The sequence below is a fragment of the Liolophura sinensis genome, chromosome 13, assembly GCF_032854445.1.
Source record: "Liolophura sinensis isolate JHLJ2023 chromosome 13, CUHK_Ljap_v2, whole genome shotgun sequence".
Taxonomy (NCBI): Eukaryota; Metazoa; Mollusca; class Polyplacophora; order Chitonida; family Chitonidae; genus Liolophura; species Liolophura sinensis.
The window spans coordinates 19,842,468-19,860,575 of NC_088307.1; the positions used below are offsets into that span (position 1 = coordinate 19,842,468).

Here is an 18,108-nt window from a genome sequence, read left to right on the forward strand (position 1 = left end):
AAGACAGGAAAAAACAGGTGTCATTTAATAATGCACTGCGTCTAGGAATAAGCCCTTCGTGTCTTGTATTTTCATACCTCCAAACACTAAAGAGTAGTAGGTTTGCATTTTCCATGTGCTTTCAATGTCATCATTCATAATTTAGTTTTTGGCAGGAATTATTTGAGGTTTTCAAACAATTTGCAGTCATATTCTTCTTTGACACTGCCGCCTAATAACGCGCCATCCCGCTACGGTGATAAGCATCGATTTTATACAGGATTTTGTTGATCACTGATCTTCTGTTATTCATTTTTGCGGTAGCCTAGTTGCAGGTTTCCACCCGCAGTGGCTCACCGGCAATCACAAGTGTTACTTTAGTTATAGCATGGTGTATTTGACTTATCTACGGTTCAACAGTCCAGATATCTGAACTTCGTGTAGTTGACAAATAATCGATTCAGTGAGCTCCAAAGCCTACAATGTGTCAAATTTTGCCAAAAGAGAGCTTTTTGACTGCTGCAGTTAACAGGTTAAGCAGGTAAGTTCGACAATTGGAGCACAAAGGAGGCAAGCACCATGACTGAAGCTGAAAACTGATTTAACAATGTTTTAATGTACTGAGCTGGTCAGCTTCACCCATTCCTCAGATAAGACTGACGGTGTTGGAAGCAAAGAAAAATGCTTCATTAGAGAAATTTTCGGAAATATATTGTAACAAGCGCTGACCTGGTATATTTATTTGTCTACAATGAGATCAAACCTATCTGAGTATTTCTGCACCTTTGTTTTGTAGGTTCCGGTCAATACATAAAGTAAATACTCTGAATATTTTGTGTTCGGCCTAACCGCGTAATCTCCTGTAAAGTCACATGACCTGTGCTTGCCATCATCCTTGACCTTTTTATACTCAGGGGAAGCCTAATTTTGCACACAGAACTAACCGAGGGATGAAAATGTTAATGACCGAGGTTGTAGAGTTGTACTGCTGACAGATCTATTTTTTTAACGGAGTCGTTTCATCTACAGGTTATCTTGTTCGCTATTTTCTTCAAAATTGTCTGCATTATCCGCAAAAGCATTCTCACGTGAGAATGTATATATAGTCTTGATGCGTACCTTAGTATGATTCATTTATTTGTTTGATGGGTGTTTTACACCGTACTCAAGAATATTTCACTTCTACGACGGCGGCCAGCATGATGGTGGGAGGAAAGTGGGCACAGCCCGGGGGAAACCCACGGCCATCTGCAGGTTGCTGACACTTCCCACTTATGACCGGAGAGGAAGCCTGCATGAGCTGGACTTGAACTCACAGCAACCGCAGAATATGTATGAGCCACTTCGTAAGCGACCTACTTGTTTATAGCCCAACAGCTGATCACCTATGTCACAGGAATCCCTAAGCCATGTGACAGTGAGAACTTAATTCTGCTTTAGTTCCATCTGATTTCTGCCAGGTTTAGGTGTGGCTCTGTACTGGGTGGTACATTAGTGCATCATTATATCAGTGAAATGATACACCTGCAGCTGAGAGGAAGCCACATGATGTATCTGTGAATTGTTGAAATATGTGATGTTTTGGAATGTACATTCCCTGACAACACAGCTCATATATTAGAATTGTAACTCATGCTAAACACATCAGTTGTATTTATATGATTAATTATATGAATATAATTATGTATATATAATTGTATAGATATAATTATATAGATTTAATTATAGGAATATTATTATATAAATATAATTATATAAATTAATATCATGAACACATGTTCAATTAGCTAAGTGATGCAACTTGTCCCATGTGAAATTTGCACAAGTATTTATCTTGTTGACTTAATACACCTGATATGCCTTTTTGTTATCTGAACTTTTCATTTTCTCTTACAGGTGCCTGACATTGCCAGAAATGTAGACCTGGCACAGAATCTTTCCTTTGCTACAATCTTTGCCTGCATTCGTGGGCTCCACATTTCTTTTAAATCCAACACAAGATACCAACTGCTCACAAATCATGGATCATTTAAAAGGAATAAATCTACCGTCGATCTCAAGGCTTCGCACATTCAGCACTCCCACTAGGCTGACAGTGATGGGTGTGTCTGTCGGGATTGGGCTTATTGCCCTGTTGGCTGTGCTCTTCAGGAGGAGGCGTGGCCCACGCCCAATCGAAAAAAAGACGGGGAGTTTCCGAGAACGACAAACGTACAAAACACCCTTGGCCCTTAGTCCAAATGGAGGTAAGAGAGTATCTATTGTAGGAGACCAGTTGATTTCACTCTTGATGTATTGGTACTGTTTCAGGTTGGGGCATGTTTTTCAAGCTTGTGCTGTACCCTCACTGAGTTTGGGGAACTATTTATTTATTGTCTTGTATTTATTTGATTGGTGTTTTACACTGTACTCAACAATATTTCACTTGTAAGACCAGCATTATGGTTACAGGGATCTGGGCAGAACTCGGGTGGAAACACACGACCATCTGCAATGTTTAGTGACAATAAGCAGTGTCAGTTGAAAAAATGGTAACACCAGATGGTTTCCTCCGCTAATTGAAAATGAGATGTTCACCAGCATGGCATTTAACGCATATCAACTGAATAAACAGAATGCAAAGTTGCTTTAAATATATCATAAATTTTTTTTTTCCATCAAAACTATCTTATCACTTTAGACTTTTTGCATTTTATGTGGAATTTTCATGAGGAATTTTTTTCTGAAATTCTGTCTTCATATAACTGGTGGGGGCCTCCGTGGCTTAGGTTGGTTAGCGCTCTAGCGCATCGTAATGACCCAGGAGCCTCTCACCAATACGGTCGCTGTGAGTTCAAGTCCAGCTCATGCTGGCTTCCTCTCCGGTCGTAAGTGGGAAGGTCTTGCAGCAACCTGCGGATGGTCGTGGGTTTTCCCCGGGCTCTACCCGGTTTCCTCCCACCATAATGCTGGCCGCCGTCGTGTAAGTGAAATGTTCTTGAGTACGGCATAAAACACCAATCAAATATATAAATAAAATAAATAAATCATATAACTGGCTGCAGATTAAGTGAATTCAGCCTTGTATTGCCAGCTGGAGCAGTAAAACATTGCAAAGTACTGTTACTCCAGTGAAACAAAGAATGGAAAAGCTTATTTCTTTATCGAATGAATGAATGAATGAATATGACTTAAAAAAGATACAGTAAAAGGAACTCGTATAGAAAGATAAAGATGATGATAACAAAGATGTTTCTATGCCAAATGAAAAAAGTTATGTCCCGGAATTTTTGTCAAAAGAATTTCTTTGGGGGTATTTTTATACCCATTAATTACCCCTCTATATTATGCATATTTTCCGTCAACGGCCAGATTTTTCCGAAATTATGTCATCGTTGATCTTGCTTAGGACTTGGTGAGCACCCCCGAAGTGCTTCTAGTCCAGTGAACCGTGTCGCTATAGTGTGGACAAGGTGACATGAGCAAAGATACTGCATGGCTTCTCCGTGTCAGTTTAGCGCCCCCTCTGCACCCCTACACCCACCTCCATTTGGTGTGTTTCCCACACCCCAACTCCCATTCAGCCAGACCCATTCTGTCTGTCCCCCTCAAAGTTCTTTTTAAACAGGGGTCATCATTGACATCACCGTTGCAAGTTTATTAATTTCTGGACTGAATGCTGGAGCCTTAAGAAAACTGTACTTTGAAGCTATTTTACCCCCAAATGCAAAAGTTGAAAACTTTTGTTTGTACTGTAATGTTATCACACATGATAATCTGCACATTAAGACATAAAACCAAAGGATTTCATGTATCCTTATGGTCACATAGATATATGACATGTTTCAGATCTGCCTCGATTGAGTAGGAGACCGGGAAGCCCTGGACGTTTAAGTAGGGCAGCGTTAAGACAACGGTCAATGAGTCGCACTCCGTCCATGTCCAGCGTGAGTCAAGCTTCGACAATTTCCACACTGACACAGCCAGTAGACACCTCCAGCATGCCTCCTCCTCAACTCTGTGAACTAGGTAAGTCTACTGTAAAAGAGCAATAGAATTGACGTCAGATTTCAAACAATTGTTCATTGTATTTAAACCTGTTGATAATCCCATCCACATTTTGGAATTTCTTTATTTCTTTAGGTGAAATTTGAAGATGACCCCTTAGACCCAATATGATTTGAATTTTTGTCACGATTGATGTGTTTTTAGTTTTAATTAAATTTAATTTATTAATTTAATTAAAACCTGAGCTGAAGTATATATTAAACAGACATGATGTAGTGTGTGACAAGTGAAACATCAGTAGGGGTGAGGGGGTCCTATGTGGCTGAGGTAGTTACCGTGCATGTGCGGCACAATGACCCAGGAGCCTCTAACCAATGCGGTTTCTGTAAGTTCAAGTGTGGCCATACGTGGGAAGGTCAGTCAGCAACCTGCAGATTGTCGTGGGTTTCCCGTAGGCTATGCCCGGTCTCCTCCCCCCAACAATGTTGGCCGCTGTTGTATAAGTGAAATATTCTTGAGTATGACGTAAAACACAAATCAAATAAATAAATGAACATCAGTGAAAAAGTTTTAAATGAACAGACAGCTTTAACAACTAGCTTGATGTCATTTTGCTGATTGAAAGTTTCCATGAACTCTTATTAGAGTACACTGTAGGCCAGCAAATTAATCACTCTGGTTACTAGAATATTTTTAATTTCATTTTCTTTTTTTTTTTTTAGTTTTTGCATTCCATCTTATGCTGTTTAATAGTATATAATTCTGTGCTTGACCAATTTGTAAAACCAGTTGATAAAATTCCATGTCTGATTTTGGTGCAGGCTTGGAAACATTTCATCAGGCTATAACATATTGGGAAGATGCATTGACCAAAATGAGCTACCTGGATGATGAAAACCATCTTGCTATTCCTGTAAGTTTGAAACAAAATAGGGAAATCTTACATGCCTAAAGTAAGGTATTTCATTTAAAGGAGAAGAAAACATAACAACATGACACTATAGACTGAAAAGAGCACATTTTTTTCTATCTGGTGGTGTCTGCTGCATAATTTTGTGATTTTTCTTCGCCATACACGTAAAGCCTAAAAATGGCAAAGCTGGCATAAATCGCTGAGTTCATCGCATCCTCCATCTTTAACACCCTGTAATTTATGCTGGGGGTGAGTTGCCTCCCAGCCAATGGGAGTCGTTAAAACTGCTGGCTTGTTGGTGTAAACTCGGAACCTACGTCCAACATTACGGTTTCCTGATCGTCAAGCGGAAAATGAACTGTACTGTTCCGTACCTTCTGAGAAAGAAGAGTTCTACTGGAAATGTGCGAACTGCACTTTGGCGGTTTCCGACGGCAATTCTCCTCGTAACACAGAAGACTTCAGGACTAGTTCTTCGGCAAAATGGAGTCGCCCACAGCGGATGTTGGCGCTGACTTTATTTATAACTTATCAACTTGAGGTACATATTAGAATTTTTTTATGCCATGCACCTGCGAGGTAATGCATACTCTTTTACTCTTTTGGCATTTGATTGATATTAGATTTTCTTCTCATTGAAAGTTTGGTGTGAAAAAATGCACTTTCAGAAGAACATAAAGGCCTTAAAATAATACTTTGAAACGATCTCTTAGATTTTTCTGATGAGAAGTGGATCAAACTTCACAAAAATACATTTTATATTTATCTATTTATTTATGAATGCATTTGAAAATGTTTCTTCTCCTTTGCACAGGATGCTGACACAAGTTCTCTTCAGCATCAGATAGAATATCTGCTGGATGCATCGTATCGAATACAGGATGAATATGAGCGCAGATGTTGTCGTCATGCCGACCAGTTGGCCCTAGATACGGCAATGACTGCCATAACTGAAATGGACGGACTTTATGATCGTTCTCACATGGATGCAGAGTCTATGAGTGATCAGGAGTCATTTGTGTCTGCGAGAGACGTAAGTTGTTTATGTCTGCGAGGGACGTAAGTCGTTTGTGTCTGCGAGAGACGTAAGTCATTTGTGTCTGCGAGAGATGTAAGTTGTTTGTGTCTGTGAGGGATGTAAGTCGTCTGTGTCTGCGAGACACGTAAATCGTTTGTGTCTTTGAGAGATGTAACTTAGTAGTGTCTATGATAAAAGTAAGTTTTAGTGTGTGTGCTGGAGGCGTAAGTTATTTTCGTGTGTCAGAGACATAAAGTTGTTTGGGTGTACCAAAGACGTAAGTATGCTTGTAACATGGACAGAAGCTGTCGTGAGATTTAGTATCTCTTCTGAATATCTTGTTAACAGTTGGCGGACCTGTCAGATCTAGAGAGTCACAGAGAACTGTTTCAGCATCTGGCGCTGTACGAGGCAGGACTCATGGAGCTCAAACACGGGAACATACCTTGCAGGACTCTGAGGTTAGGATATTACAGACCTGTTTACTCTTAAGAATGTAGCGTAATTCTTACGATTTTTTATCATAAATTACGCCCCTACATCATCGCAGAAATAATTACAAATATTGCACTTTTTGTCTAATGGTTTGTAAGTAAAAATTGGTCTTGGTCTCCTGATTTTATTTTCATTGGCTTTCCAAAAGACCTTGGGAGTATATAGACACCTTAGCTATCTGATAGTCAGCAATAAGTTGTTGTGCTCAAAAACTACTAATTTTTGTCTCAGATTTCTAATTTTTGTTACTTTGATTACTCCAAGTAGAAGTTTGAGGTAATCAGGTCTGATATTATGGAGTCTTTGCTGGCAATCAAGTGTCACTGAAATATGAGACTGATTCCACAAAACCAGCCCTGGCTTCACAAATCCATGAGAAAGTAACAATAAAACGAAGAATATGATCTTAAAGGAAAGAAAGATATGACAAGATAGTGCATAAAGAAAGATATGCAGAGATAGTGCATAAAGAAAGATATGCCGAGATAGTGCATAAAGAAAGACATGCCGAGATAGTGAAATAAAAGATATGTTTATATCCCCTCTATTTAATGTATATTTTCTGTCATTGGTGGGAAGTTGGAAAACATTTGGAGTGAGTGAGTGAGTGCTTGGGGTTTAACGTCGTACTCAACAATTTTTCAGTCATATGACAACGAAGGAATCCTTAGGATGCATGTACGTGTAATATGCCTCCTTGTTGCAGGACAGATTTCCACCGCTCTTCTATTTAGTGCTGCTTCACTGAGACGACTCACCAAAGGCAAGTAAGCCGCCCCGCCCGAGCCATTATACTGATACGGGTCAACCAGTCGTTGCACTATCCCCTTCATGCTGAACGCCAAGCGTGGAAGTTACAACTTCCTCTTTTGAAGTCTTAGGTGTGACTTTATCAAGGATTGATCCTGGATCCACCAGTCCTGAGGAAACATTTGGAAGTGACTTTCTCAATCAACATGCAACTAATAGGAAACCAGCTTAGTGCTCCCCTTTTACAGTTCTTCCTCAAGTTGTGTTGACAACTATCACCATTAATTTCACTACTCCAGGCTACTTATTTTTTTATCATTTTTTTTGGCATATCTTCCTTCATGTTCCTTAAAACTGTGCTCCTTGTTTTATTGTACCTTGTCATGTATCTGCGGTGGAAATCCGTCCTGCAACAAGGAGGTACATTACATGCTCTTTAAGGACTCCTGCATTGTTGTATGACTGAAAAATTGTCAAGTACGACATTAAACCTCAAGCACTCACTCACTCTCGTGTATCCTTTAACTTAACAAATTGTCAAATTTTGTTTTTAATACCAAAATATCAGTACTTCACCCAGGGCACTCCTGTTTCCTCCGCCCATTAAATTAGTCCCCATTGTATAAGTGAATAAACGTAAAACACCAATCAAATATATAAAATAAATAAATATAAGTGAAAAATCTTGCAATTCAGATAAATAAATAATTCTGGGTCTTCCTCTTCAAATACACTATAGGGACAAAAGTTACAAACTCAAAGTTTTAAGAGGCGTGTTATTGTCCAAGCGGAATATTAGTTTCCTCAGCACTACACACTGGTAAAAATAAATAAATAAATAAATAAATAAATGTATGTCTGATCTCATTTTTCAGGCCAGATATGGCTGACTGCCTGTCAGACACCGAGTTTTTAGCCAAATTACATTGTATTCGGTTAGCCTTGGAAGTGAGTATGTACATGTATGTAATTGTGGTCAATACCTCTATTCGCTGTGAGTTCAAGTCCAGGTCATGCTGGTTTCCTCTCCGACCGCACGTGGAAAGGCCTGCCAGCAACCTGCGGGCTTTGCCTGGTTTCCTCCCACCATAATGCTGGCAGTTGTCATATAAGTAAATATTCTTAAGTACCACATAAAACACCAATCAAATAAATAAATAAATCATTATCTTTGGAGATTTAAGGTCTTCGAATTTGAGGCATCACTCCTGAGACAAAGTCTAAATGTGACAGTTAGACAGCACTTGACAAAATCCAATATCTGTGGAGAAATGAATTTAGGTATGCTAATGACACTCTTGCTCGTGTGCAAGGGGTGTGATAATGAAACACCTATTCAAAAACAAAGATTTAGGCCTGAGATTGGCTGTTGTCATATGTGCATGTAGGAGTGTCTGCCAGCAACCTGCAAATGGTCATGAATTGCCTCCAGGTTCTGTCTGATTTACGCAGTACGGCATTAAACATCCCTCAGATAAATAAATAAATATTGTCTGTCTATCAGTCCATAAGTCTGTCTATCCATCCATAAATCTGTCTATCCATCCATGAGTCTGTCTATCCATCCATGAGTCTGTCTATCCAGCCATAAGTCTGTCTATCCAGCCATGAGTCTGTCTATCCATCCATGAGTCTGCCTATCCATCCATAAGTCTTTCCATCTGTCCGTAAACTTTTTGACGTTGCCACTTTATGTACAGAACTGCTTCACTTGTGGTTTTAAATTTTATTCAATTTTTGTTTCTAACACCAGAGCCAAAACCTATTAAAAAGGAGTTACATGTACGCTGATTTAAATTTTACACATTTCGGCCACTTTTTGTGATGAATAGGTTCATTATATCAGAACTGTATTTGAAGAGCTACTTCATTTAAACACTTTGAAAGAGAATGATTCTTTGCATGTCAATCATGAAGACCAAGCCTTATGGAATTGCCTTTTATTAACCCTGAAGTGTGTATTCAAGGATTTGACAATCTTATTTTATGAAAGAAAAAATGATTAGTATAAAATAATGTAATGTTTGTCTTTGTCCGAAAAGATTTTATAATTTTGAAAATAATGAAGGTACTGGTGATCGGACAAAAAGCAAAACAAAGTCTTGCAATATTGTTTTTAATCTGCAGGCCAGGCATCCAAAGAGGAGCCACAAAATCAGTTTGTTCTGTTAAAGCTCCTGCATGCCCATCTTACATGTAGTACTTGATACGCTACTGGTTATCCCCATTGTTGCCAGTTTACATTATCACTTCATCATTGCTTTTTTTCTCTGTCTTCTACGATAAGTTTTTCCCGTGCATTTTTCCAACATTACGTTTACCTGTACTGCTATTGCATTGCATTTGAACTCCACCTGCATAGAATTTCATCTACATGCCGTCACATTTGCAGAGCTCTTGCTGGCTAAGTTTTCTAATGGGTTCTCCCAGAGAGCCAATTTCTTGAGATTGGTTTTAATACTCCACCTGATTTCCTCCACCTATAATCCTGGTTTCCTCTGAAAATACACCTATTTTTCTCTTGAAAGTAAACCTGATTTCCTCTGTTTGTAAACTTGGGTTCTTCTGCCCATAAACATGGTTTCTTCTACCCATGAACCTGGTCCTCTCTAACAGTAAACTTGGTTTCCTCTGACTGTAAACTTGGTTTCTGCTGCCCACAAACATGGTTTCTTCTACCCATGAACCTGGTCCTCTCTAACAGTAAACTTGTTTTCTGCTGCCCATAAACATGGTTTCTTCTACCCATGAACCTGGTCCTCTCTACCAGTAAACTTGGTTTCCTCTGACTGTAAACTTGGTTTCTTCTGCTTATACCCTTGTTCTTCTAATTTTAAGGACATATGTAAGTAGTGCTGAAAGCAAAGAATTACATTTCTCTCTCAGTTTTTTGGGAATGTAAAGATATGAATATGTTGGTTGTTAGAAGTTTGATGTCCTAACCATGTGAAAAAAAGGAACTCAATGTTCCTGCTACAGTTACATGTACATGTATATAGGTTAAAACGAACAGACCAGGTGTCCCAAAAATTAGAAGAATTAGGGTAAGTATGGTTTCCTCTGGCCATAAACTTGACTGTCACTATAGAAATGAAATATTCGAATGCATACATGTAGAAGAACAATCCAGTGTAAAGTGTGTAAGCATTTTGAGTTCTGTCATTTTCAGATGTTACTCAAAGATGGAACTGTCAGAGAGCTTTTCAGTGACATGGGCAGAGATCTGATATCTGATTTGCTCGTTAAAGGCAACAGGGTGAGTGACAGGCTTTATTCTTACTATTTTGTGATAAGGGCATTATTAAAAAAAATTAAAAACAATGATTTTTTGGCCAATAATAAATTTTATTTGCTTGGGTTTGGTTTAGCTTTTTGTAAAACCTTCAAGTTTTTAAAAACAGGCAGAAAAAAGATATACAGTGTTTTACATGTAGAACACATTTCTCTCAGCAAATGAATGAAATGAACGTAAATTCAGAAATCTGTTTGCCTTTGTAGGATCCAGATGAGTTCAGGGTGGCGTACGATGCCATGATGGATTACGTCAACAACCATGAGAACTGGGAAGAGATGGAGGAGGAGCTTAGAGGTCGTGGGGTCAGTACAATAAGGGACCATCTTCAGTTTACACTGCATTTTCATTGATAGGCCTGCTTTGGCGCTTCTTCCAACATGTACATGCACCATGTTTTTAGTGATTGGGACAGATTTTCAAAAATCAAATTAGATTATGATGAGAGTTTGATATTTGTCAAGAATTCACTGATAAATTTGAAGGCAAATGTTCTTCATTATTGCATTAAACACTAATTGTTTTTTTAGCACCTTCCTCAAGCAGTGAACAATTCTGCAAGATTTTCTGGCATATATCTGTTGAGACATTTTTTTTTTTTTTTGAGACTGCAAAAATCAAACCTGTTACTGTATTACTTAATCATTTAATTAATCAACCTGTTCTTGAGTTTGTCTTTTTGATTATGCTGTTTTATCTACCACAGGTGAAATGTTTGTCATTTTACGATGTAGCCTTGGATTTTATCTTGATGGATGCGTTTGATGATTTGGAAACTCCTCCGTCATCTGTGTTAGCAGTTGTACAGAATAGGTGGCTATCTAATGGTTTTAAAGAAACTGTGAGTACATTTAACAAGACAGTTGATGTTTAAGTAAAGAGACACTGTTCAAATCCAACCGTGGACAGGGAAGGGGCCTCCTTGGCTCAGTTGGTTAGCGGGCTAGCGCAGCGTAATGACCCAGGAGTCTCTCACCAATGCGGTCGCTATGAGTTCAAGTACAGCTCATGCTGGCTTCCTCTCCGGCCGTAAGTGGGAAGGTCTGCCAGCAACCTGCGGGTGGTCGTGGGTTTCCCCCACGCTCTGCCCGGTTTCCACTCACCATAATGCTGACCGCCGTCGTATAAGTGAAATATTCTTGAGTGCGGCGTAAAACACCAATCAAATAAATAAATAAATTGGACAGGGAATTTGTATATGAATGTGCCATCATATAAGTGAAAAATTCTTGAATCTAGTGTTAAGCAGCAAGCAAATAAGTAAATCAACAAATAACGATACATATGGGGTCCTATAAAGTTTGTATGGGAATCTGGCCTTTCGTCGTGTGGTTAATTCAATTTTTGTATTGTTTCAAACAACTTTGTCAACAATTTAAACACAGTTTAGGAACCTAGACCCCTAAGCTCCTGTTCAGATTACATAGTTGTGTTGGACTTTAGCATATTTTGCCTTTGTCTCTGTCATACCATTAGACCAGGAAACTATGTCTAAGGCATTATTCCACAGGTTGTACCCAAAAATCTCAGTTTTTGATATCATAATTATAAGAATTTTGGTGATTTCTGTTATTTCTCCAATCTTCATTGATTAATTATACATGTGTCTGAATGTTGCTGCTGTTTTGTCCCCCAGGCTTTATCCACGGCAGTGTGGTCTGTGTTAAAAGCCAAGCGGAGACTACTCCGGGTAGGTGTTGATATCCCATCTTCCGTGTCCATGTTAAAGGAGAAGAAAACATAAAAAATGGTGCCAAAATCACAAAGAGAGTAAAAACTTATTTGCAGATATGGTCTTTAATATTTTTTGTGATTTTTCTTTTCAGGAGAAAAGGGTATTTGAAAAATATTTGAAAAAAAAAAATGTTGAAAACCGCTTTTACAACTAACTTTTCACACTCATTTGTCCGAACTTGATATAATTTATGTTTTCTCCACCTTAAAGTTTTAAACCCTGTCTAGCTGCTAAACAACCGACTCAGAAATATCAACATTTTTGTGCAGTCTTTCTTAGATTGTTTTTGTAGTTCTGTTATCACAATGTGGTTATTTTACAGGGTCCGATTGTTCAAAAGTGTATTAGACATTTTAAGTAAGACTTGAATCTTAAGGTCTCCACTCCTGCTCAGCTGTACGTGGGATCTTCTGCCGGCAACCTGCGGGTGATCATGGGTTCCCCCAGGCACTGCCCTCTTTCCTCCCATCATAATGCTGGTCGCTGTTGTATAAGGCAAATATTCTTGAGTATGGTGTAAAAGACCAGTCAAATAAATAAAAAAAAATATGTAAATCTTAATATCTCTGAAAAAAAAAAACTAATGAGACTAACGATTATAGGGCTAGTGACAAGGTCATGAGGCACGTACAAGTAACGCTACGTACACGTAATTACCATGGCGACATAATACCTGCAGTCCTGGTTGCCATGGAAGTTAAGTGCACTTAACGTTTTTGTGCACTTTGTGAAATGGTGTCAAGAATCACACTTAGCTAAGTAAGCCTTTGACTACAATAACAAAGTATTCATTGTATTATAAAGATACAACATGCACTTAGCTAAGGGCTACTTAACACAAAGTATGTTGCCCAGGCTGTGGCTTACTTACCCATATATAATCAGTCTAAGATACTTTGATTCTGCCTTATTCATGTATTATGTCTTTGTGCGCGTATCCACTAATATTTTATATCCGTGCGCAAGCGCCAGAACACTTTTGGTTCGCTGGACATTCCATATCAGATGTAACATTAGATTATCAAGGTCACGCACTCTCTGCGCCAGAAAAATCTTCATTTACAGGTGTGTGATTGGTGTTTGTAAGTTTTGTTTTTTGTTTGCCTATTTTCCAGTTTCCCAATGGATTTATTTCCCATTTCTACGTCATCTCAGAACATGTGTCACCAGTTTTAGCTTGGGGATTCCTTGGCCCAGAATGTGAGCTGAAAGACATCTGTTTCTTTTTCAAGGTGAGTTTATGGTCAGCATGGATAGTGATTGCAAACTCGGCCTCATATCAAAAATATGGAGCGAGAGGTCTAACCTTGAATTTCTAGGATACTTGAGAAGCGGGTTCAAACCCAGCTTGGACAGAGAATTTGTGAATTACGACCCTTTCACAGCTGGTTGGTCCTCAGTGTCAATAAACGATCGCCATTTGTACAGTTGAATGTTTATTCCACCAGTATGCTTTGGGAAGGTCTGTCAGCAACTTGCGGATGGTTGTGGGTTTCCTCCGGGGTTAGCCCGGTTTCCTCCCACCATAATGCTGGCCACCGTCGTAATAAATCAAATATCAATAATCAAATAAATAAATAAACCAATATGGTGTGCATTATGTCTAAATGACAAGAGGGAAAGTTCGTCAGTAACTTGCCAAAGGTCAATGGTTTATCCTGGACATCCTGTCTTCCCCTACCCATGAAAGCGGACTGTCATTGTACAAGGGAAAACACATCTTGAGTATGGCATTAAACCAAGATCACATAAATGAAAAACTAAATTGTAGCAAAAATGCTGACAATCTTAATAAGAGTGTATAACTTTGATTTGAGATTGACACAGTCTTCATCCTTTGTGAGTTTTAAAGTTATCTATGTCCATTTAACTATGCCATCTTGCAGAGCCATAAAGCTTAAACATTATAGATCACGGCATGTTTTTATGTACAAACATCAGTTTTCTTTCTGACGAGGCCTGTGTTATAGTTTCAACCAAGGGAGATAATCTACTGTAGGTTTTTAGGTGCAGTTTTGCATAGTGGGTTGGCCGGTCAAATTGTTGCAGAGCCATTCTGGTGCACACACACTTTAGGCTAAACTTGCTAATATGTGACATGGGTACATAGTATGTACTAACGGTTATTATATAAAGATATGTTAAGCTTCTTGGGCAATTCAAAGGCCACGCAGTACAGTTCAGTGTAAAAACAAACTGTTCAGTCATTTCCGTACAAATTCCTGGTGTGACGTCATATTACCCCATTAAACGCTACTATGACTTCACCATACTCCAGTTGACGTCTCCTGCTCAGAAGACCACATCATCTGTTAATGGGCTTTAGTGTAGATTACCTCACTCCAGGAAAAATGACGTCATTCCAGGAAAAATGATGTTGTTCCAGGAAAAATGATGTTGTTCCAGGAAAAATGACGTCATTCCAGGAAAAATGATGTTGTTCCAGGAAAAATGACATCATTCCAGGAAAAATGACGTCATTCCAGGAAAAATGTTGTTGTTCCAGGATAATGATATCACTCAAGGAATGTGTACGGAAATGGCCGAAAATTTTGTTTTGGTAAGCACTCTGTATTAGTCGGATTATTTGAAGATCTGAGAAAATTCATACATAATACATGTATATGAATGAACGCATGTTGTGCTGGACAGGACACCTTTCTTCTTCCATTCATCAATAAAAGAATCTTGGCTCAAATGGCTCTTTAAATTCATGCACGAGATTTACCAGAAAATGTACCACTACTTGCCTGCATTTGGTTTTTATGTCATACGTAAACATCGTTTTCATTATTGAATTTCAGGATCTGGTCCTCAGCTTTATCCGAGACATTTTCAGTTTTGAGAAATGTCGCTACACGACGCTAGAGGAATTATCTGCTGATATCCTGCGAGTGGCTAAGGAGAAGAATTTACTGGGCACAGAAAAACTGTCATCATGAATATTGTTAATATGTTAGGATTTTAAAATTTAATTTGTCTAAAGTTATGATATTATAATAATAATAATAGCCCATAATATTAATGATAATATTTATTATTATGATAATTCAGCATTGTACATGAAGAGATGTTGTATCAGTTGACAGTGTTCATTGTATTAAAATGTTGACATTTGATACATGTAGCCTGTTGTTAGCCATGTTGACTGGTGCAAAATGTCAACGGGGCTAACGATGGGTGGCCCTTATATTCATGCTGTATTTAAAGGGATACAGAATCAGTTCTGATTAGCTGCTGTGAGAGACAGGCCAGTCCAGGCTTACTGTAGCCTGAGCAGAAGTTTAGTTATGACAGATTTATTCAAACCAAGATTTATTTATTGACCAAGGCTACAAGCACCCAGCAAACCCTATCTCCATTCTCGGCCAACCAGCGTTGATTTTGTATCCCGTTAAGGGTATGAAATGACTGTTATGATGCTCATGAATATGTACAGTGAACAAATAGCATGAGCATATGGAATGATATTGACTTGAGGTTCTAGAGGGACCTCTGTCACTGATGTTAAATATGACAATGCCACTTAATATTCTTACCCCAAAATCTGTATAAAAAAATTTGTCTGCATTTTACCCAGAATTGTATTCAGGGGCCAAACAGTGGCGCATAACATATGCATAATAATTGGTTGTCCCAAACTTGTCCCGGAAATCCATAGTTAGTTTTTGTTTAACAAGTATGGTATGAAAGAGAGAAGTTGAAATGTGAAATATGTATATCCCAGATTGTTCCTTTAGCTAAAATTTAACATCATATTGTTAGTGTCTTTTCGATGTCTGGGAGGGAATGTAGGTTTTCATGTCGTCTGTTTTGTCAATCTGTCCTGAAACAGTTTTCCAGACTATTTTTTTGTTTTCATAAACATTGTTCATGGTATTTAATTGAAACTTAATATGTGACTTCAGATCAAGTTCCATTTTCAAGTTATTTCGTCCATATTCCTAAAAAAAAATTGACCGATTTTATCCATACATGTACGTGTATATTTGGATGAGACAAACCTGTAATATTTACATGTATTTCAAGAATGTGTGGTGTTACAACTTGTCTTGATTTGTTAGTACAAGTATCTTGATTTTTTATTACAAGTAAGTATCTTTATTTTTTATTACAAGCATCTTCATTTTTTATTACAGGTGTCTGGATTTTTTATTACAGTACCATGTCTGACTTTTCTTTTTGCCCCAAACAAGACATCATCATCTGACTAAAAAATTGTTCAGCACAATGTTACATCGCAAGCATTCGTTCATTCATTCTAAACAAAGCAAACATCTGTTCAGTAGAAATGATTTTCCCCAACCTATATTATGCTAGAATCTTAAGTTTGTAAATTTAAAGACTACTTATGGTTCAGTAAATAACATTGTTTTATTGTTGTTATTTGATGTTCATTGGAGATCACTTTAGTCCCACAAAAATATGGCAAAGCCTACACATTCAGCTCTGACTGAAACCATGTGTTACACGTGGGAAAGTTTGTTACTGATTTGCAAAAGTTCATGGTTTTATCCAGGCACTCCATGTGAGAAATTCTGGATTTCATCATTAAACAATAATCAGTAAATAAATAAATAAATAAATAAATAAAGATGTAAAGTGAATTTAATGTACAGGCTTTACAGCTAGCCTTATATACAAGACAAATATTTGTAAAAATCTATGAAAATTTGGCATCACATCACATTGCAATTGTTTCCATTTTTTGTGAGTTAATTTTGGTTTCATTTAAGGTATAAAGGTAATGTTTGACTAGAATCATGATACATGTAGTAAAAATTATAATTCAGTTGAAATACATAACTTCTTTGTAAACTCTTGTAGTCTTTCAGTCTTAAGGGCTCACAATTCCAGGGAGTTATTTGCTCAGGTTCGGTTTTGCAAAAATGAATTTGAATAGATTTCATAAAGGCTTGTGTGGCGATAAATTTATTTGATAATTTTAATTAATGTTATGATTTTAATCCATTGTTTTTTAGAGAGACTGTTTTCTTGTACACAAACAGGTAACTGACTATTGTTATATCAAACATGCAAGATTTTCCACCTGGTAATTAGTGTATTTTTTAAAGCAGGAGTATTGAAAGTATAAGTATTGATGAAAACGAAATTGTGATTTTATTTTATAGAACCTATCTTGGCATTTTTAAAAATTTTTTTGAAAATCCAAATTTTCAAGTGTATTTCTGTATGTGTGTATGTTTTTTTTATGTCCCTTCTTAATTCTATTCAGGAAAGCACTTTCATAATGTCCAGAATAGGGGAGGGTTGAGTTTTAAACTCTTTCTGTGTTACAGGTAAAAGCAATCCTACTGTATCGTGTGATTTATAAAAAATGTCAACCAGCTTTAAAAGTGCCGATGTCTTGTCCCATTGTGTTCCAGAGGTACAAGTGACACACTTAGTCGCCACGATATGGCTGAAATATTGCCGATGTGGCGGTTAAGATAATCATTCATTCTTTCATTTAGAAACCACTCAAAGTTCACCTGTGTTCAGCTCCAGAATTTTCTCTATCATTCATGTCTAAATGACTTTTTTGGAAGCTTTTATAGTAGCCAGTGTTATAGTAAATGTGATCAAAAACAGTTTCCTAACATTTTTGACAGGTCAGGACTTGTTTTTTTTTTTGTACATTTAGTGATAAAAGCTTGCGAATTAGAAACTTCCCTAGTCTTTATCCCATTGGTTAGTAATTTCAGGAGTATCAGTGTTTTAGGTTGTTACATCTACAACTCAAACCACCCGTGACTCAAAGGACTTCAATTTAAGCGGGGCCTCCGTGGCTCAGTAGGTTAAAGCGCTAGCGCAGCGTAATGACCCAGGAGTCTCTCACCAATGCGGTCCGCTGTGAGTTCAAGTCCAGCTCATGCTGGCTTCCTCTCCGGCCGTACGTGAGAAGGTCTTCCAGCAACCTGCGGATGGTCGTGGGTTTC

At 37.9% G+C, this 18,108-nt stretch overlaps 1 protein-coding gene across 1 annotated transcript; it reads left to right on the forward strand.

The window, feature by feature from the left end:
* Nucleotides 1-199: 199 nt before the first annotated feature.
* LOC135480592 (mitoguardin-like) lies at nucleotides 200-16,490 on the forward strand. The gene is made up of 13 exons (XM_064760465.1): nucleotides 200-520; nucleotides 1,876-2,225; nucleotides 3,808-3,987; nucleotides 4,788-4,879; nucleotides 5,694-5,912; nucleotides 6,246-6,358; nucleotides 8,018-8,090; nucleotides 10,312-10,398; nucleotides 10,641-10,739; nucleotides 11,141-11,275; nucleotides 12,071-12,124; nucleotides 13,285-13,401; nucleotides 14,974-16,490. The coding sequence occupies exons 2-13, from the start codon at nucleotides 2,000-2,002 to the stop codon at nucleotides 15,109-15,111; spliced, it is 1,533 nt and encodes a 510-aa protein (XP_064616535.1). The 5' UTR covers nucleotides 200-520; nucleotides 1,876-1,999; the 3' UTR covers nucleotides 15,112-16,490.
* Nucleotides 16,491-18,108: the final 1,618 nt, after the last annotated feature.

Coding starts and splice junctions, on each gene's coding strand:
- LOC135480592 (XM_064760465.1), top strand. CDS start 2,000: ATGGATCATTTAAAAGGAATAAATCTACCGTCGATCTCAAGGCTTCGC. Junction 4,880..5,693: donor AAAACCATCTTGCTATTCCT/GTAAGTTTGAAA, acceptor TCCTTTGCACAG/GATGCTGACACAAGTTCTCT. Junction 6,359..8,017: donor ATACCTTGCAGGACTCTGAG/GTTAGGATATTA, acceptor CTCATTTTTCAG/GCCAGATATGGCTGACTGCC.